At 47.3% G+C, this 18,528-nt stretch overlaps 1 protein-coding gene across 1 annotated transcript; it reads right to left on the reverse strand.

The window, feature by feature from the left end:
• Nucleotides 1-772: 772 nt before the first annotated feature.
• On the reverse strand, nt 773-3,990 carry CHST2 (carbohydrate sulfotransferase 2). The gene is made up of 2 exons (XM_069580909.1): nt 3,205-3,990; nt 773-3,099 (listed from the first exon to the last, which is right to left on the reverse strand). The coding sequence occupies exon 2, from the start codon at nt 2,915-2,917 to the stop codon at nt 1,334-1,336; it is 1,584 nt and encodes a 527-aa protein (XP_069437010.1). The 5' UTR covers nt 2,918-3,099; nt 3,205-3,990; the 3' UTR covers nt 773-1,333.
• Nucleotides 3,991-18,528: the final 14,538 nt, after the last annotated feature.

Genomic DNA, 18,528 nt, shown 5'->3' on the forward strand with positions numbered 1-18,528 from the left:
ACTTTTAGGAAACATGATAAAGAAAAGCAATGTACCCCACAGGCATCCTCAGTAAACCATTATTAATTCACATTCTCTTTTCATTAATTTGGCTAGGAAGCCGGGAATAAGGGGGATAGCCTGTGGGCGCCCTTACAGTTCTCAGGTCAAAAACTTCCCTTTTCATATGCCTCCGTGGACTGTGTCAGAGGCAGAAACATTCCAAACTCAGATACTTTCGTCACTTTTCTAACCAAAGAACTTGTTGACTACCATTGCCAACAAAACATTCACACTAATTTTTAAGGTTTGTGTTCACATCATCAGATGGTTTTTGAACTATCTACTTATCTTCTAAGAAAAAATCCTGTTTCTGAACTAAACTTAGGACCAAAACATCAGTCTCTGGTTCAAGGTTTCTCAGTGTAACTCCAGGGTAATCAAAACCGAATGCCTTCAAACCCTCAAGGGGTTACTTCTTCCTTTCTGTGCCCCAAGTGGAAAGCAGTGCCATGCTTTTTCCTCCACTGCCCTGTTTGGTTTTTGCCTTTAGAATCTGAAGATGTGTTCCCATTCCTGGGCACTGGACAGGCTATGATTTACCTGGGAGAAAACAACTCCAAGGTAGGGATCAAGGAGTCAGAGGCTGTCTCTGACAGGAAAGTCCCACCCATCTTAACTGTTTTCTAGGAAGCAGATGGGGGGAAAGAGGGTGGGAATAAGGGAAGCAGATTCTGTCTGAAGCTGCACAGGACAAGGAACACAGGTAAATCCAGAGTAATGGAGGCAAATATTTTTTAAAAAGAATATTATTTATTCTCTTCTTTATTAATACTCATGTATGACCTTTGCTTTTTACATAAAAGTCTACTTTATAAGAATGCCTCCTTGGTTTAGCATGCCCAGTGGGGCTTTCACTCCAGGACCACTTCCCCTTCCTCCACCCACCCCTCCCCCCACATCCAAAGACTCTTCTACACATTCACAGATACCACGAAAACTTTGTAAACAAGACTTGCAGTTACCCGATCTTGATTTAATCAACATCCCACTTCAAAATGGAAGGCAGGTAGGGAAGAGGGGAAGAAAAGGGAAGAAAAGGTAGAGGAGAGAGAGAAGGGCAGCTGCGGTCAGAACTTTCAAGTCGCCTTTTCTGAGATGTGTGTGCATTGTGGCTCTTTCTTGAAATTCCATGACTCAAAACATTGACAGCAAGTGCCTGTGTATTTATATTATGTATCTATAACAGAATATGTGGGCTTCCTCAGTTTGGATCTGGGCTGTTTTTGTTGAAACACACCACAATCCTTCCGTGGGTGTCTCCACAGGGCGTCAGGTCTCCCCGGAACCCCTCTCAGAGTCGGGGTTTCCGGAGCAGGGTCTTGCTGAGGTCTTTGACCTCCTCAGGGCTATTGACGCGCTCGTAGCCCAACACGGCCATGGGCTGGTAGCAAAACTCCTCCACCTGTTTAATCTGCTGGAAGGTGAGGGCGGTCCGCCAGGCGTTGGCGGCCTGTGTGGCGTTGCGGGCTGACACCACAAAAGGCTTGGAGGAGGAGCCTGAGCCACTAGTCATGTTGAGTGCAAACTGCTCCATTTCGGGGCTCACCAACAGCCCCACAAAGTCGTACACCCTCCGTAGGGTTTTGACGGGGTCTCCCACCAAGTCCTCGTACCGCACCACCAGGTAGTGGCCCTGCAGCCAGTCAGGGGGCTGCAGGGCCGTCTGCAGCGTCTTGGCCATGCTGTTGCAGATGACCTCCATGGCGCCAAGCGCGTGGTAGTCTGCCGGCCCTCCCATGCTCTCCTTCTTGACGCCCAGTTTGTGGCCGGGGGCCTCCAGGAAGGGCATGCGGTGGGCTCGGGGGTCCCGGCTGCGCACCACCTGCAGGCTTTCACGGATGAGACCATGGCGCGAGCGAATGCGTGAGCTGGCCACAGCGCGGGGGTCCCGCACCAGATGAATGACCTTGAGGTCCAGGGCCGGGTCTCGCAACAGTGGCGCCAATACCGCCACGTCGAAGACCCGAACACCCTTGATAACCAGCGTGCGGTACTTGCGGCACTCCTCCTCGAAGCGCGCCAGGCGCTGCGGCGGGCACTTCTTGCACACGCGGTCGTCCACCAGTCCCACAACCTCCTTGCGGTAGGCGGGGCACAGCGGCGAGGAGCACACCACCTTATTGGTGGCCGCACCAAAGATGCCCAGCGTGGTGAGGTTGCGCCCCCCACTGCCGGCGGGGCTGTACAGCTGGAAGACCGAGAGGTCGCAGCGGTAGAGAGCGCTCAGCATGTCCCGCGCCGCCCCTTGCAGGGAGACGGCGTCCCCCGGGTACAGTTTCTGCCACACATGCCACACCGGCTCGTAGAGGAAGAACACTTCGGGGTTCTGGTTGAAGAGCTCGCCGAAGAAGGACGAGCCTGAGCGCCACGTGGTGAACACGTACACCAGCTGCCTCTTGTCCCCGCCGCCCCGACTGCCATTACCTGGAGGGGCTGCGGCCCGCGCCGCCCCGGCCGCGACTGCCGGAGCTGCCTGGACTGCGGCGACGGGCGGGCGGTACGGGGTCCGGGGATCCAAGCGGGTGTGTGCGCGGGGCGGCACGGCTGGAGGAGGTCCTGGGCGCCCCCAGCCGCCCGAAGCCGCCCCCGCCCCGGCACCCAGCGACCCGTCGGGGCTGCACTGCTGCAACGGCTCCTTGTGCCACTTGTAGTCCAGGAGGTTGAGCATGGTGAGCACCAGCAGCAGCGCGTAGCCCGCGCAGAGCACCAGCGCCTTCCTGCGGAACACCTTCATTCCGAGTGGGGACGCAGGCCAGCGGCGACCCAGGCGCCGGGGCCACGGCGGGAGCAGGGCGCGCGGCCCGGCGGCGGGCGCGGCTGGGAGCAACCCGAGGGGCGCGCCCGCGGGTAGGGCTCGCGGCGGGCTGCGGCTCATCACAGGCACAACCCGGGCCGGCAGCGCGGCGGAGGCGGCCCTGCAACCCGGGAGGGGGACTCAGCGGCCCCGCTTCGGGCGCTGGGACTTGGGCCGCGGCTCCGAGGCGGGCGCGGCAGCAGCGGCGGCTGGTCCCCGGCGCCCAAGACTGGCTCTCCCATGGCAGCGGCTCCGAGAAGGACCTGCGAGGGGAAGCGGAGTAAGCCGGGGCGCCCCAATCCTCCCCCCAGCCGCCGCCTCCCGCTAAGTAACGCCCACCCTCCGGTCTGCCCGGCTCCCCAGCTCACCTGGCGCCGCGGGCGCGCCCCGGGGCGGCCCAGGAGCAAGGCCCGGCGTTCAGTCCTGCTGTCACTCGTCCCTCGATTTCTCGAGAGCTGTTTTCCGCCTGGGGTCCCCGCGCCTCCGAGGGGGCCGCGCGAATTGGCAGCCCAAGCCCTGGGCAGAGTTTCTGGGCAGCGGGCGCCCTGCGGCTGGGGAAGGGAAACTTTCACCGGGCCCGGAGCCCTGCTCTGTGCTCTGCCGAGTTCACTGCGCCCGGCTCCAGCGGCGTCTCCGCCGCCCTCTCGGGACTGTAGCTTCCTTCCTCGCTCTGGGGAGTGAAGCTGGCCGAGGGAGATGGGGGGGGGGGGGCGCTTATACTGGACCCGGTTCCCGGCAAAGCAGCTCCGCCTCTCTTGCTCTCAGTCTGCGCGCCCCGAATCCTCCCATCTCTTTGGCGGTGGTAGATGGGGCGCAGCGCGACCCTGCAGCCGCGGCGGCAGGAGCCGCTTCTTCCATCACCAGAAGGATGCCCTCGGGGAGGGCACTGCCGGCAGCCCCCGCCGCTTCTCAGCCTCCGACTGGCCCGGAAACCCCTTACATACACACAGCTCTAGGCAAAGGAGCTGGGGTCTGCAGCGCTCTCTTGCCCGTCCCGCCCCCGGCACCAGGCTCTTCTGGCCAACGAGGAATCCAGGCAGAGAAAACCCCCGCCGCCGCAGCCGCCGCCGAGCGAAAGCTGCGCCCAGGAGGATGCAGCTACGCGCCTCTCCCTACGCCGAGCGGCTGCAACGCGCTCGGGCCAGCCTCTGCGCGGCTCCTGCCAGCCCGCGCCGGGTTGGTGCGCGCCGCCGTCTGTCGCTGCGGCTCCTCCCCTTCGCCGCGCCGCCCGCCCCCTCGCAGCGCCCCGCTCCCGCCGCCGCCTTGAGGGTTGAAGATGCGGGGCCCGGTTTACAGCGGCGTCGCTTGGGCCTCCATCCGCTCGGCTGAGGCCGTAGCCATCCCAGCTCCACGCTCCAGGGTATGGGTGCGGGGTTCGGAGCGCTTGGGCGCCCCGACCTCTGGAAAACTTGGATTCTTGTGTGTGCTGCTGCCGGGCTCAACCGCACATTTTTGCTCTCGGAAAGAGTTGGTGACAAAGTTTGGGCAGAAATCCCCCAGGGGCTTCCCACTCCGCTCTGCCCCGCCTGGGTCGGCGCCGCCGGCTCCCGGTAGGAACCCAGGACGCACCCGCGCCTCGCAGCGCACAGAGGACGCCGAGCACCGGTCTCGGGCTTCCCACTCCCGGCGCGCCCGTTTCATCTGGCCTGAGGCTTCCCCCTCACCAAGGAAGTAATAAATCTTTCTGGCCCCAGGGTCAAAGAAGCAGCTTCGGTTTTTCTGAGGAGTGTGCCAGCGGGGCGTCTTCTCCCCGCTTTCCTCTAACTATGGAGAGGGCCTCTCTGATTTTATTACGCCCCCAGCAGACGCCCTCGGCATCTGTGCTCCTAATGACGCGCCCGCTGTGACTGATGTCCTTGGGAATTGGGGTGATAGGGGGTCGGGGGTGACTATTTGTTTTAGTTTACAAAAATTCTTGTTTTGCTTCTTGGTTTTAGAGATGCGATCAAAAGATTTGACCCTAAAAGAAACGCAGTTGTTGAAAGTAGATCATTTTAGCTTTAAGTACTTTTTTATTTTTAAGATAATGAGGAACAGCCTCCTTCCCCCTCTCTTCTCTTACCAACAGAGGCTAAGCCATAGCTGACTTTCAGCCACAAAATGGGGACACTTATAATAGCCTCCTGTATTTGAATGGTGATGAGGAGTTAGATGCCCAAATGATTAATCCCCACATGAGAGCACTGGGCTGAATCGCTCCGAATCCCGAAGGTTCTTGAGGCTAAGTCCGCTGGTAACTGATCTCCTGAAGGCATTTTGCTGCTTCCTGTCCTGATGGGAGTTTTTATAAGTTTGACAAAATTGCTGCACGTTTATCTTTATACTATGTGGGGCAGCCTTTCTCGGCCAGAGGATACTTCTAAATTTAAAATGTTGTTTGCGCCGTTATTCTTCAGTGAGTCTTACTGAAGTACGAATCAGTACTTTAGTACTTGCTGAAGTGCAAGAGTCTTAGAAAGTGACTTAATTCATAGGAATTTTCAGAGTAGAAAAATGTTCCAAGAATTTGATTTAGCCTCGTTTACAGAAATATCCAGAAAGCCACGGGTAGAGTTCAGAATTTTTTCCCCATGGTTCTGATGAAGAGTAAGGATGAGCCATTTCTAAGACAGATTTTTTAGAAATGAAAGGAGGAAGCATGAAGGTGGAATTTTATACATAGCCTTCTCAAGCAGAGTAGCATTTCCCCTGGGAGCACGTCAGGCTAGACAGAGGTTTTTAAGCCCTGTTTACAGACTGTGAGAGTTTCATGGAATGACTTCCCATCTCTCCATTTCTGGGCCCACCCACTTCCTTCCCCTGCTGTCTCTACCCCTCTCCCTTCTTCCCTCTGCTCTTTCCCCACAAAACTGACATGATACTGACACAGGAAAGAGTGGAAGAGAGGGAGTTGGAAGGCAAGGAAATTTCGAGGTTAGTATTCAACTTGGTTCTGAGAAAAATAATTTCTAATATTTAAAATTTTGTCCCTGGCTTTGTGGTTACTCAGAAAGGTCAGTGAATTGCAGTTATTTGATGTAAGGACCCTTTTAAAAACCATTGTTTGCATAGAAACTATTTTGTCTGCAATTCTGTAACACTTTCCCAAAGTTGGCAAAATAGTAAATCAGTTTGCCGACAGCCCCACAGGGAATGCTCAGCTGACATCAATTTACAGGTTCCAGCAACTCCACCCTCTCCTTGCTTGCAAATAATTTACCATTTTGCACCATGTCATGATTAATGCCAAACTTTGTCAGGACTAATGATATCCAAAAACATGATAATGCCTTCCCTTCCCACATTGGTTCAGTAAGTCCTTTCAATTTTTTAAATCCATATATCCCTTTAAAAAGTAATGACCGAGACAAATTAGAAGTCACGTAAGTCCATTGCCAGAGGAGCCAGTCAGGGCTAGCCTTAATTTCAGGGCTAGCCTTAATTTCAGCTCACTGTTGAATTTACTGCAATTGAGTCTTTTCCATGAAGCTCCTCAGTCTACTCTCTGCTGTCTGGGATGTGGAAAGGAAACTGCTGTGGAAACTTGCTGTAGCATTTACCTAATCCTGGACAGAGAGGAGGTCTAACATTCTGGGGTGCTATAGGCCCAGTGCCCAGTCTGTGGAATGTGGCAGAGAGGTCTTCCCAGACCTTCCTCTATAGTCTGAATTGGGAGACAGCGTAAGGCTGGGTTAACTGGCCAGTATCTGGCCAGGCCTGTCTGTGTCCCTGTGGTCCCACAGCTTCACCTCTGGGGAACACCTACCACTGGGCACCAAGATCCATTCAGTCACTCATTGTTTCAGCAGATACATATTTCCAGTGGAACTTGAGTGCACAGAGTTGGATTCATCATAATCCTTGATTTAAAACATGTTGACATCATTAGTTCAAGGGTCGCCCTTTTCTTTTTTTATATGGCTTTAAATAGTATGACTATTAAATGAATGACTCCCCTAGCGGCTCAGACGGTAAAGCATCTGCCTATAATGCAGGAGACCCAGGTTCAATCCCTGGGTCGGGAATATCTCCTGGAGAAGGAAATGGCAACCCACTCCAGTATTCCAGCCTAGAAAATTCCATGGATGGAGGAGCGTGGTAGGCTACGGAGTCCATGGGGTCGCAAAGAATCAGACACGACTGAGTGACTTCTCTTTCACTTACAATTAGTATAATGAATACTCATGAACCCATTATAGAGCCCAAGAGCCTCCAGAGGTAAACAGCTCTGCTTAATTTAGTTTAAAAATTGAAACAAAATGGTCAAGTTCAAGGTGCAGGGGACCAGAGTGGAGGTTGGGGGTTGGGGAGGGCGGGTTGCCTTATCTGTCAAAAAAGGAAATAGCCTAAATAGTGTTATGATCATGAAGGAATTCTTTTGAGTTTCCACCTTTAAATTCTAGTGTGTAGCCCCTAGTCATCCTGAGGAACTCTAGCTCTTCATCAACACCAGTGACCTCACCACTCACGCACCTCCACTCCCACCCCCTATGTCCCACCCCCCATCCCCACCAAGCCTTATTTATCACCAGCTGGATGAGAACAGCCCACAGTTCCCCCACCATCCTGGGTCTTTCTTCTCTGCAAAATACTTTACTACTCATTTCCCTTCTGACATTGCAGCTCACCAAATGTGTGGATTCTGTGACACCAACTGGATGTCCAGCAAATTAGCTCAATGCAGACACTGTCTACCTGGAGAGAGTGTCAGATCCCAGAGGTTTACAGCTCAGGGCCACTAGACTGCTCCCCATGTGCAATCACAATCCAGATTATCACCTGGGGTCTGACCAGTCGGTCACAAGTAAGAGGTTCCCACGACCTCTTGGATTCAGTTAATGTGCTAGACTGGATCGCAGGACTCTGGAAAAGTTTATTTACTTTTATTGATTTATTGTAAAAGGATACAATAAAGAATACTGATGAAGAGCCAGATGGAAGCGATGCACTAGGCAAGGTATGTGGGAAGGGGCGTGGAGCTTGCACGCCCCTTCTAGGCTCACCCCTCTCCCAGCACCAACACATGTTCACCAGCACGAGGTTCTTTGAAACCCTTACTGTTGGAAAGTATGGAGGCCTCTCAGATAGTCATGACCAATAATTAACTCCATTTCTAGCCCTTCTTGCCTCACCGGAAGATGGAGGCTAGTGGGGAAATTCATTCTTTCTAATGTGACTTGGTTTTTCTGGTGACCAGCCCCCATCCAGGAGCCCACCCAGAGTCACTTCAACAGAACAAAAGATGCTCCTAGTACTTTTTTTAAAAATTTTGGTTTGGACCATTTTAAACTCTGTATGAAATTTGTTACAATATTGCTTCTCTTTTATGTTTTGGTTTTTTGGCCCAGAGGCATGTGGGATCTTAGGTCCCCCACCAGGGGTGGAACCCTCACTCCCGGCATTGGAAGGTGAAGTGTTAGCCACTGGACCACCAGAGAAGTCCCTAGTACTCTTATCACTTAGGAAATTACAAGGGTTTCAGGAGTCTTGTGCCTGGAATCAGAGACATCGGCCAATATATGTATATTTCTTATTATCTCACGCTAACACTGATTGGTTATGATTATACACCATTGGTATATGATTATTATTCCCTTATGATTATACAGTAGAAGGGAGAAATAGAATTAAGGGCCTAGATCTGATAGATAGAGTGCCTGATGAACTATGGAATGAGGTTCGTGACATTGTACAGGAAACGGGGATCAAGACCATCCCCATGGGAAAGAAATGCAAAAAAGCAAAATGGCTGTCTGGGGAGGCCTTACAAATAGCTGTGAAAAGAAGAGAGGTGAAAAACAAGAGAAAAGGAAAGATAAGCATCTGAATGTAGAGTTCCAGAGAATAGCAAGAAGAGATAAGAAAGCCTTCCTCAGTGATCAATGCAAAGAAATAGAGGAAAAGAACAGAATGGGAAAGACTAGAGATCTCTTCAAGAAAATTAGAGATACCAAGGGAACATTTCATGGAAAGATGGGCTCGATAAAGGATAGAAATGGTCTGGACCTAACAGAAGCAGAAGATATTAAGAGGTGGCAAGAATACACAGAAAAACTGTACAAAAAAGATCTTCACGACCCGGATAATCATGATGGTGTGATCACTCATCTAGAGCCAGACATCCTGTAATGCAAAGTCAAGTGGGCCTTAGAAAGCATCACTGTGAACAAAGCTAGTGAAGGTGATGGAATTCCAGTTGAGCTATTTCAAATCCTGAAAGATGATGCTGTGAAAGTGCTGCACTCAATATGCCAGCAAATTTGGAAAACTCAGCAGTGGCCACAGGACTGTAAAGGTCAGTTTTCATTCCAATCCCAAAGAAAGGCAATGCCAAAGAATGTTCAAACTACCGCACAATTGCACTCATCTCACATGCTAGTAAAGTAATGCTCAAAATTCTCCAAACCAGTTTTCAGCAATACATGAACCGTGAACTTCCTGACGTTCAAGCTGGTTTTAGAAAAGGCAGAGGAACAAGAGATCAAATTGCCAACATCCGCTGAATCATGGAAAAAGCAAGAGAATTCCAGAAAAACATCTATTTCTGCTTCACTGACTATGCCAAAGCCTTTGACTGTGTGGATCACAATAAACTGTGTTAAATTCTGAGAGAGATGGGAATCCCAGAGCACCTGACCTGCCTCTTGAGAAATCTGTATGCAGGTCAGGAAGCAGCAGTTAGAACTGGACATGGAACAACAGACTGGTTTCAAATAGGAAAAGGAGTACGTCAAGGCTGTATATTGTCACCCTGCTTATTTAACTTATATGCAGAGTACATCATGAGAAACGCTGGGCTGGAAGAAGCACAAGCTGGAATCAAGATTGTTGGGAGAAATATCAATAACCTCAGATATGCAGACGACACCACCCTTATGGCAGAAATTGAAGAGAAACTAAAAAGCCTCTTGATGAAAGTGAAAGAGGAGAGTGAAAAAGTTGGCTTAAAGCTCAACATTCAGAAAACGAAGATCATGGCATCTGGTCCCATTACTTCATGGGAAATAGATGGGGAGACAGTGTCAGACTTTATTTTTTGGGGCTCCAAAATCACTGCAGATGGTGATTGAAGCCATGAAATTAAAAGACGCTTACTCCTTGGAAGAAAAGTTATGACCAACCTAGACAGCATATTCAAAAGCAGAGACATTAACTTTGCCGACTAAGGTCCGTCTAGTCAAGGCTATGGTTTTTCCTTTGGTCATGTATGGATGTGAGAGTTGGACTGTGAAGGAGGCTGAGCACCGAAGAATTGATGCTTTTGAACTGTGGTGGTGGAGAAGACTCTTGAGAGTCCCTTGGACTGCAAGGAGATCCAACCAGTCCATTCTGAAGGAGGTCAGCCCTGGGATTTCTTTGGAAGAACTGATGCTAAAGCTGAAACTCCAGTACTTTGGCCACCTCATGTGAAGAGTTGACTCATTGGAAAAGACTCTGATGCTGGGAGGGATTGGGGGCAGGAGGAAAAGGGGACAACAGAGAATGAGATGGCTGGATGGCATCACTGACTCGATGGACGTGAGTCTGAGTGAACTCCAGGAGTTAGTGATGGACAGGGAGGCTTGGCATGCTGCGATTCATGGGGTCTCAAAGAGTCGGACATGACTGAGCAACTGAACTGAACGCTGAATGGGCTACTCACTCATAACCACTGATCTCTTTTATGATTATTTAATTATAATGCCCCATTCAAAAAATAGCAGAAATGTGAGGTAGCTCACAAAGATAAACACAAGAAAATTGATCAAAAGGGAAAATAACATGAAGCCAGGCATATGGTCTGCACGACAGTTCATTTCATGAGGTCCTATGTAGTTCCCTGGCAGCTCAGAAAAGTAAAAGCATCTGCCTTCAATGTGGGAGACCTGGGTTCGATCCCTGGGTTGGGAAGATGCCCTGGAGAAGGAAATGGCAACCCACTCCAGTACTCTTGCCTGGAAAATCCCATGGACGGAAGAGCCTCAAAGGCTACAGTCCATGTGGTCGTGAAGAGTCAGACACAACTAAGCGACTTCACTTTTCTTTCAGTTTATGTAGTTGTGGGCAGTAAGTCCAAAAATTGACTCTGAGCTTCCTAGTAGGCATTGTAAAGAAGGAAAGTTGCTCAGGATATTGACAGCTTTGCCTAACATAGAGAACTAAGGTAATAGTTTCTCTTCTTTGTATTGTAAGCTTGATTCATGTGATTTCCTTGTTCACTGCTTTATTCCTAATACTAGTACCATATCTGGCATATGTGTTCAATAAAAACCTGTTGGGTGATTACTATGGGTCCTTAAAAAGGAATTATGCAGTATGGAAAGTGTACTATATCCTTAAATATGTCTCTATGATCTACAATAATAACAAGTAAAGAGTAGGGGCAGAAGGTACCAGTTCTTATTAGCCCAGTCAATGCAATCTAATGTCATAACATCAGTACTCAGCTCAGGAAAGGTGGTTTAGAGTGGACCACATCTACCACTCTCATGTAGTGTCTGGCCTCCTGCTTCATCTCAGCAGACTGCATGGAGCTACGTATCATGCCCATGTGTGCAGGGGGTGAACCCCTTCTAGAAAGAGGCTTCTTGGAGAAATGACTGCCTGGAAACAAGGGACTCAGCTTCTGTCAACTCTTTCCACATCTCTATGCCAAACATCTCCCCACAACAGGAAAAGCTGTGTCTTGTGCCATCAGCTAGAAAGTAGTCTGGAAGCATTTGGAAAATCATTCAATTTCCCCTTGCTGTCCCCTTCAGGTTCCCAGAACTTGCAGTTTATGAACACACCTAATGGAGTAGAACTGGGAGCTTGCAACGTACCTTACTCTGATCACTGGCGTTTGTCTCCAGGCTGGAGCTCCAGCTTACAGGAATTGCTCCTTGGAGCAAACTTGTTCCATCCATGGAGAGCCTACCCATCCCTCTGACAGTTGGATGCCTGGAGATTAGTCCTCCCTGTATCCCCTGAGAGATGGCCAATCTGCTCACTGTGGATCTTCTAGACTCATCTCTTACCTGGTCTCAGCCAGTCAGGAGCAATGACTTTCGCTGCTTATATGAAAAACACAACATTTAAAGAAGCTTTGCCATTGACATTTTAGTGTATGATCAGAAGTACTTTAAGAATCATCAACCAGTCACCAAAATCAACTGTCACACGGAAGCAGAGATAACATCACACAGGTAGAAACTCCATGGGACATCCACAGGGCTATGCAATTATAGAATTATGCTTAAAACAAATAAAGGGCTGTCTAGTGTACTACCCCCATGCCTTCAATGTGACTTCTACCTTGGGTACCACAGTCTCTGATAAAAGGCTGTCAATTGGAAAACCTCTTTATTGACAGAAGAAATTAAGTTCCTTGAGATGTAGCAACCAGATATACAGCTCATGTACAGAATTTGAAATTGGCCCTGGATTCAGTTCCCTTCAAGTTTACTTACTGTTTCCATGTTCTCAGATAAGACATGTCATCTCCCTGGGCCTCAGTTTCCCATCTGTGATACTGGGGTCATAATAGCCATCTCCTTGAATGACTAGAAAAAGCCAGAGTGAGTGCAGAAGAAAGGTGCGCTGCGTGCCTCAGAGTGGCTAGGACATGAAAGCTCCTGCCCACACCCCAGGGAGAAGGCATCTTCTTCTTAGGGGAGGAATTAACCTCAGAAGTCTGCAAGAAAGAAGCATGCCATATCACTTTTTTGAAAAATATTTATTTTATTTATTTGGTTACACCAGATCTTAGTTGCAGCACATGAGATCTTAGTTGTGGCATGTGGGATTTTTAACTGTGGCATTCTGGATCTAGTTCCCTGACCAGGGATCAAACCCAGCCCTCCTGCATTGGGAATGCAGGTCTTAGCCACTGGACCACCAGGGAAGTCCCCATATCACTTTCCTAGCCCCTTTTTGGTAAAGACATTTGGGGAACTGGTTTGGTGAGGGCTTTTTTTCAGGGTGGGAAGTGTTCTGGTTGAGGTTTGTAGGGGCAGAAAAATGGAAAATGATTCAGTGATTAACAGAGAGGATGAGGCCATCACGACTTGGAGTTGACCTTGGAGTTCATTGGTCTTGACATCCCCTAGGCTTTGCTGCTTAAAATAAGATCAGTGGATGGGCTGAATCAAGGTCAGCTGAGAGCTTGTTAGAAATGCAGAATCTCAGGCGCCAGAGGGCTCCCATCAGAATCTGCATTTTAACAAATCCAAGAGTGACCGGTCCGCACAGGAGAGTTTGGGTCGCCCAGCAGCCATTCTGGTATTAATGGGCATAAACACCTGAATAAGGAACTTAGGGTCTTGAAGATGGATGGACTGGTGTTTCACTTCCTTTTCCATTACATAAGATTATCAGGTGGCTAGGATAAGCTCCTTCTGGATCAGTTGCTAGCAACATATTAATAAGAAACCAGTTCCTCCCCACATTCCAGGTACAGCCCCAGGCCAGGGTGTGCAGGCAGTGAGCAGAGTCTTTGTGAAGAATACAACCATTCACAACCACATGAAGGCCTGTTCTTGGCACAAAAATAAGAAAAATAATACAAATTTCCAGAACTTGTCCATCACTCTCAACTTCCGTATTGACCAAAGCCATGGATAGCTGCTTTGCTGGTATTACCTAGGAAGAAAAAGATATTATGGCTGCACTTAAGGCTTGCTTGTTGGCTCAGATGGTAAAGAACCTGCCTGCAGAGACCCAGGTTCGATCCCTGGATAGCGAAGATTCCCCTGGAGGAGGGAATGGCTACCCACTCCAGTATTTTTGCCTGGACAGAGGAGCCTGGCAGGCTATAGTCCGTAGGGTCGCAAAGAGTCAGACACAACTGAGTGACTAACACCCTTGGTAGCAGCACATCGTGACCTCAGTTTTTTCTCAGACACGTCCTGAGTCTCATGGTACAAAAGCAAATTCCATTCTGAGGGATGTTATCTCTTGTAACTTTCAGACAAACTATTATGCAGAAACAGCGATTTTCCACAGGTGACCTCTGTGCTTAAGTGTGTAATTTCTATGGTGTGTCGGGTGAATGAAGCGGAATGTAGAATTTCATGCATATATTGTTTGGGCAGTCACAAGATAGAAAATCCAACTGGGGAAAAAAATTAGAAGAAAGTAGGTCTCAACCTAGATAGTTTCATTTTGCGTCTCCTCAGTCAGTCTACAGTTGGTCTTCCACCCCCCTCCAACTTCTGTGGCAGCATTTGAGTTCTGAATTCCCAAAGTTTTATGTCAACTCTTTATACTCTGGCTCAGATCTTGCTTAGTTACATGCTGAAAAGTTGGATGCAATTTTTGTCTCAGAATGTAACGTCTCATTAGTTTTCAGATGATATATCCTTGTCCCCCGACAGATTTCTTTCTCAGTCACGACATAACATGTGGTTTTATTTACTTCAAAGGAGCAACCTTTCAGCTAAAACTCAGTTTCTGCCACATCCATTTCAAAAGCACAAACTGTTTGTTGATTTGTTGAGCTGTTTCGTTCCCTTCACCTTGTTAGCTGTCTATTTTTATGCAAGATTTCATTGTTAGGACACAACTTATTATGCAGAAAATTTTCTTCTGAAAATCCATGCTCCACTTACAGTTTTGGGAGACAATCTACATTTTAATGCCACAGGTCAAATTCCAATCCAATAAATGTCTAAACTCCTAGTCTTCAAACAAAAATATATCATTCTCTTCATCTCCAGCCAATGCCCCATTTGTCATTTATTTCAGAATCTAATTGACTCGATGAAATTTCAGTACAACATAAGAAATTAGGAATTTATTGTACCATGAGTTTTTATTTTTATGACTAACATCTGGGTTCATCCAGATTTATTTTTCCATTATCATTTTAATGATGGATGTTTTGTTTCTTTGCCCCGCCAAATCTCCTCTGCTCAGAGCATAGGAGACTGGGGGTCACTGCTTTATATTCATTACAGAGAAGCAATGTTCAGCCATCGCCACCACCTGGATTCTATACTCGGAGAATGAAGATTTGACAGGCAGCATCACAGCACACAACATTGCACTAGACAGAATGGCAGTGCCAACAAAGTGGGAATAATGGTCACTAATGGCAGGAGGAAGCCCTCTCCCTCTGGTCTAAGTTAATTCTTCTCCATTAACACTCACGGTGCTGCTCTGGCAGCTTGCGGATCCCTGACCTGTTGAATGTGGTCCATAATGCGTGAAAGTCCCAGCACATCATTAACTAGCCCAATTTGCAGCATTTTTGTCAGGGTCACCACCTCAGAGCACTTGGGTACCCATCTTTCAAGTTTTGCCCTTCTGTGTGCTGTGCTGTGTTGAAGAAGAACCCAAGAGAGAGAGTGCCATTTGGTATGTTTTGGCTGAAAGGCATTGTTTCTGCACACAGCTGGATCTGGCCAACTCTGTTGGCCATCAACTTGGGTGTTTATGGCTCTTATGAAATTCCCATCTCACTCAGGCAGGCAATTGTTTACTTACGTTCTGCTGGAAACCCCTAGAAATACGTGCTCAATCGCTGCAGATGTGCCCACAGCTTGCCCACAGTCCCAGCCTGGGTCAGCAATCTTTTACATCCTTTTAAATAACCCACTCGGACTATCCCCTAACAGATTATTATCCATCTGGTAGTTCAAGTCGAAGTGCTGAATATGCACTGTGTGCTTTGGGGGCTCACATTTAGTCTACTCCCATGGTTCCTCCCGATTCAAAAAGTCTTTACTTACCTACCAGACTCCCCACATCACCAATTCTTGCTGTCAGTAAAAGGTAGATAATGCCATTTGTTTTCATAATCATGGTTCACTTTCAAAGCAATTTACAGGTGCTTGTCCTTAAAACCTCCCACCAGAGAAGGATAGAAATTTCAAGAAGACTGGAGATGAGGCACTAATTTCTCCCATGAATAGCTAGGTCCAATAGAATTTTAGCATCCTTATTTCATGGTGTCCTCCAAGGATGCCTGGCCCTGCATGAGGTTTATATAGAAAGCATGAACAGAGAACTGAGAAAAGCTCTCTCTCCATCTTCTCACATCCAAGCAGTCTCCTCTCAATCTCTCCCACAAAAACACCACTGAACTGGTAGCAAATATGCATGTAAGCCTCATGGGCCACGTGAAAGAAACATACATGTGCTGGACCTGCCCTTAGCTGGGATTGCAGTGGAGACAAGGAAAGGGGAAGCAGCCTAATGGTGTGGCAAGTCTATGACCGCAAGAGGGATGCTGATTCCGTGCTCACAGGGTTCTGACCTCTAGATTACGGGCTCTCTCAAATGGTCCAGGTACCTGCTCAAAGTGAGGTTTAAACACTCCCCTCCCCAAACTCACACAGTCATTATCTCCAAGGGCAGGGTCCCGGAAAACCCTCCAGCTGATTCTGATGCACTTAAATGGGGGTGGAGGGGTTGCTGTCAACTGTAGCACATACCTTGACACTCAGGCTTTCGCAGTCATTTCCCCATTTTTCGAGGCTCTTGGCTCCAATGCTAGTCTCCATCCACAGATAGACAGGCAGAAAAGGCTCTTCCAGGGAGACATCTATGATTACTACAGGAAGAAGCACAACCATAGCCCAGAACTCTGTCTGTGGCTCATGTTTGAACCACTGAGTTATCTTATCAAAGATATATGTGCAAGTCTTACTTCTCTTTGGGCAATTTCCCAAACTTCATTCATTCCCCTTCTACTTTCATTCCTTCTTGTCGTGTCCAGAGACCACCTGCTTTATTGTTTACTTAATATTTTTTTTATCTGAATCACTGTTCAGAGCTAACCTATATTTATTTAAGTAGAAATTTTATTATCACTACCACAATGGAAAACCATTATCATTTTTTACAAATGAAAGTAACCAAATATAAATGTAACCAAAAAAGGAAGTTATTACATTCTAGTTAGATTATAGCCTGTAAAAGATTTAGACATGCTCTCTCTTTGTTTATTTTACTTTTCTGTTTTGTTTTTAAGAGGAGGGGAATATTAGCAGATATTAAAGACAGACCAGCTGCAGACTAAAACTGAAAATTTCTCCTTATTTTCCTGCAAACAATATGACATGCCACGAATGCTAGAGTTCCTAGTCTTTAAGAAACACTGCACCAGAAATGGAAAGTTTCTCAAAGACAAGAGCTGTATTTCATGGGAAATGTAACAATTCAAAACTAGACAGATTGCCACTTAAGAAATCAGTCTGAACATTTTATAATACCATCATGCACATCTTTAAAACTGCCTTAAGACTTAGCACAAGTGTTTTGCATATGGAGGTACTGAACAGATATTCTTTGAGTGAATGAATGAGGAAATGTACAAACATCTTGGCTGTAAAATTGATTTTGTAACTTTCCTCCATTTAACCGCTCCATTAACCTTTAGCAGTTCAATTCAGGATCTTCCTGGTATAATACAAATTCTACCCCATGAATTCCTTCCCCTGTGTGGTGAGATCCAATTACACAATTCAAGTAGACAGCACTTGATTTGCATGTGATTTGGTTAGGGCCAGAATGTTCATTAACGGAGGCCAAAGTGGGTTTTTTGTTTGTTTGTTTGTTTATTGCACCTTCCATCTTGCATGCCGGATCACCCCATTCATTTATGTTAGGTCATGAACCACACAGATTATTGGAGCCACTGGTTGGTTTTTTGGTTCAGGTTCTGGTTTAGGATTGCACGTGTCATATTAAGCCTCCAGTCTCTAGCTTCTCTGTTTCTGAAGGTTTGTGTTTATGCCTGTGCAGGTCAAAGCAGTTTCACTCAACCTGCAGCCCTGGCTACAGCTCACTGAACAGCTTCTTCATGCTATTTCCTTATTAACATAGTGAATATTTCCATTCCAGGCTCATGAGCATTGCAAAAGATGCTAGCAAATTCCATGCACCCCAAATCTGATAATTCCTTTGAAACACTTCTGTGAACTATATATACAATTTGCTTTCGTTGTTAAGATTTAGAGTTTTTAAAGTGCTTTTAAAAACACTCAGTTCATTTTTAAGCGTATCTAGGCCTCCTTTCAAAATAGTATATAATCAATTATGTTCAAACATCAGAGCCACATGGGTACCACGCATGCAGTTACAGGGAGAAGAGAAAACACATTCTGCTTGCCATTGCACTTGGCATTTTTATTCATGCAAAAGACTCATATATTCAGCATGTATTTTTGAGCAGCTACTAGAAACATGAAGTCAACATGATATCACCATCTAAATTAAATAACAAACAATATAAATAGCCCTTTTCCATGCTAAATCTTGTTCTGACCCACTTTGGGGTTGCACATTGATATCACGTTTTCCCGAGTGCCATATGGGGTGACATACCCATATCCTTAAAAAGTGTTCTACTCAGAAGGCACTGCTTCCACTAATGACAAACTCAGTTATTCAGATCAGCGTAGCCACTTACTATAAAATTTGATGGTGTCAACTGAAAAAAGCACAACCTAAAAACTGAGAATTAGTGTTTTATTTGGCAGACAAAAACTGGGGACTTAAACCCAGGACACAGCTTTTCAAGTCTGGGAGAGGTAAGGGAGGAGCCAGGATATGTAGGGCATTTCGCAATGAAAGACTAGGTAGTCTGAACATCAAAAAATTACTGTTATTTAGACAAAATCAGATATCTCAAGTTAATGAATTTACCACTAGCCTGCATATGGGAAGATACAAAGAGTCTGGGATCATTGAAATCATTTCTTTAATATATACCTTAGCTGTCTGGGGCTGGTATCCTGTGCTTTCTCATC

The sequence above is a fragment of the Ovis canadensis genome, chromosome 1, assembly GCF_042477335.2.
Source record: "Ovis canadensis isolate MfBH-ARS-UI-01 breed Bighorn chromosome 1, ARS-UI_OviCan_v2, whole genome shotgun sequence".
In the NCBI taxonomy this organism is placed as follows: domain Eukaryota; kingdom Metazoa; phylum Chordata; class Mammalia; order Artiodactyla; family Bovidae; genus Ovis; species Ovis canadensis.

Coding starts and splice junctions, on each gene's coding strand:
- CHST2 (XM_069580909.1), bottom strand. CDS start 2,917: ATGAGCCGCAGCCCGCCGCGAGCCCTACCCGCGGGCGCGCCCCTCGGG.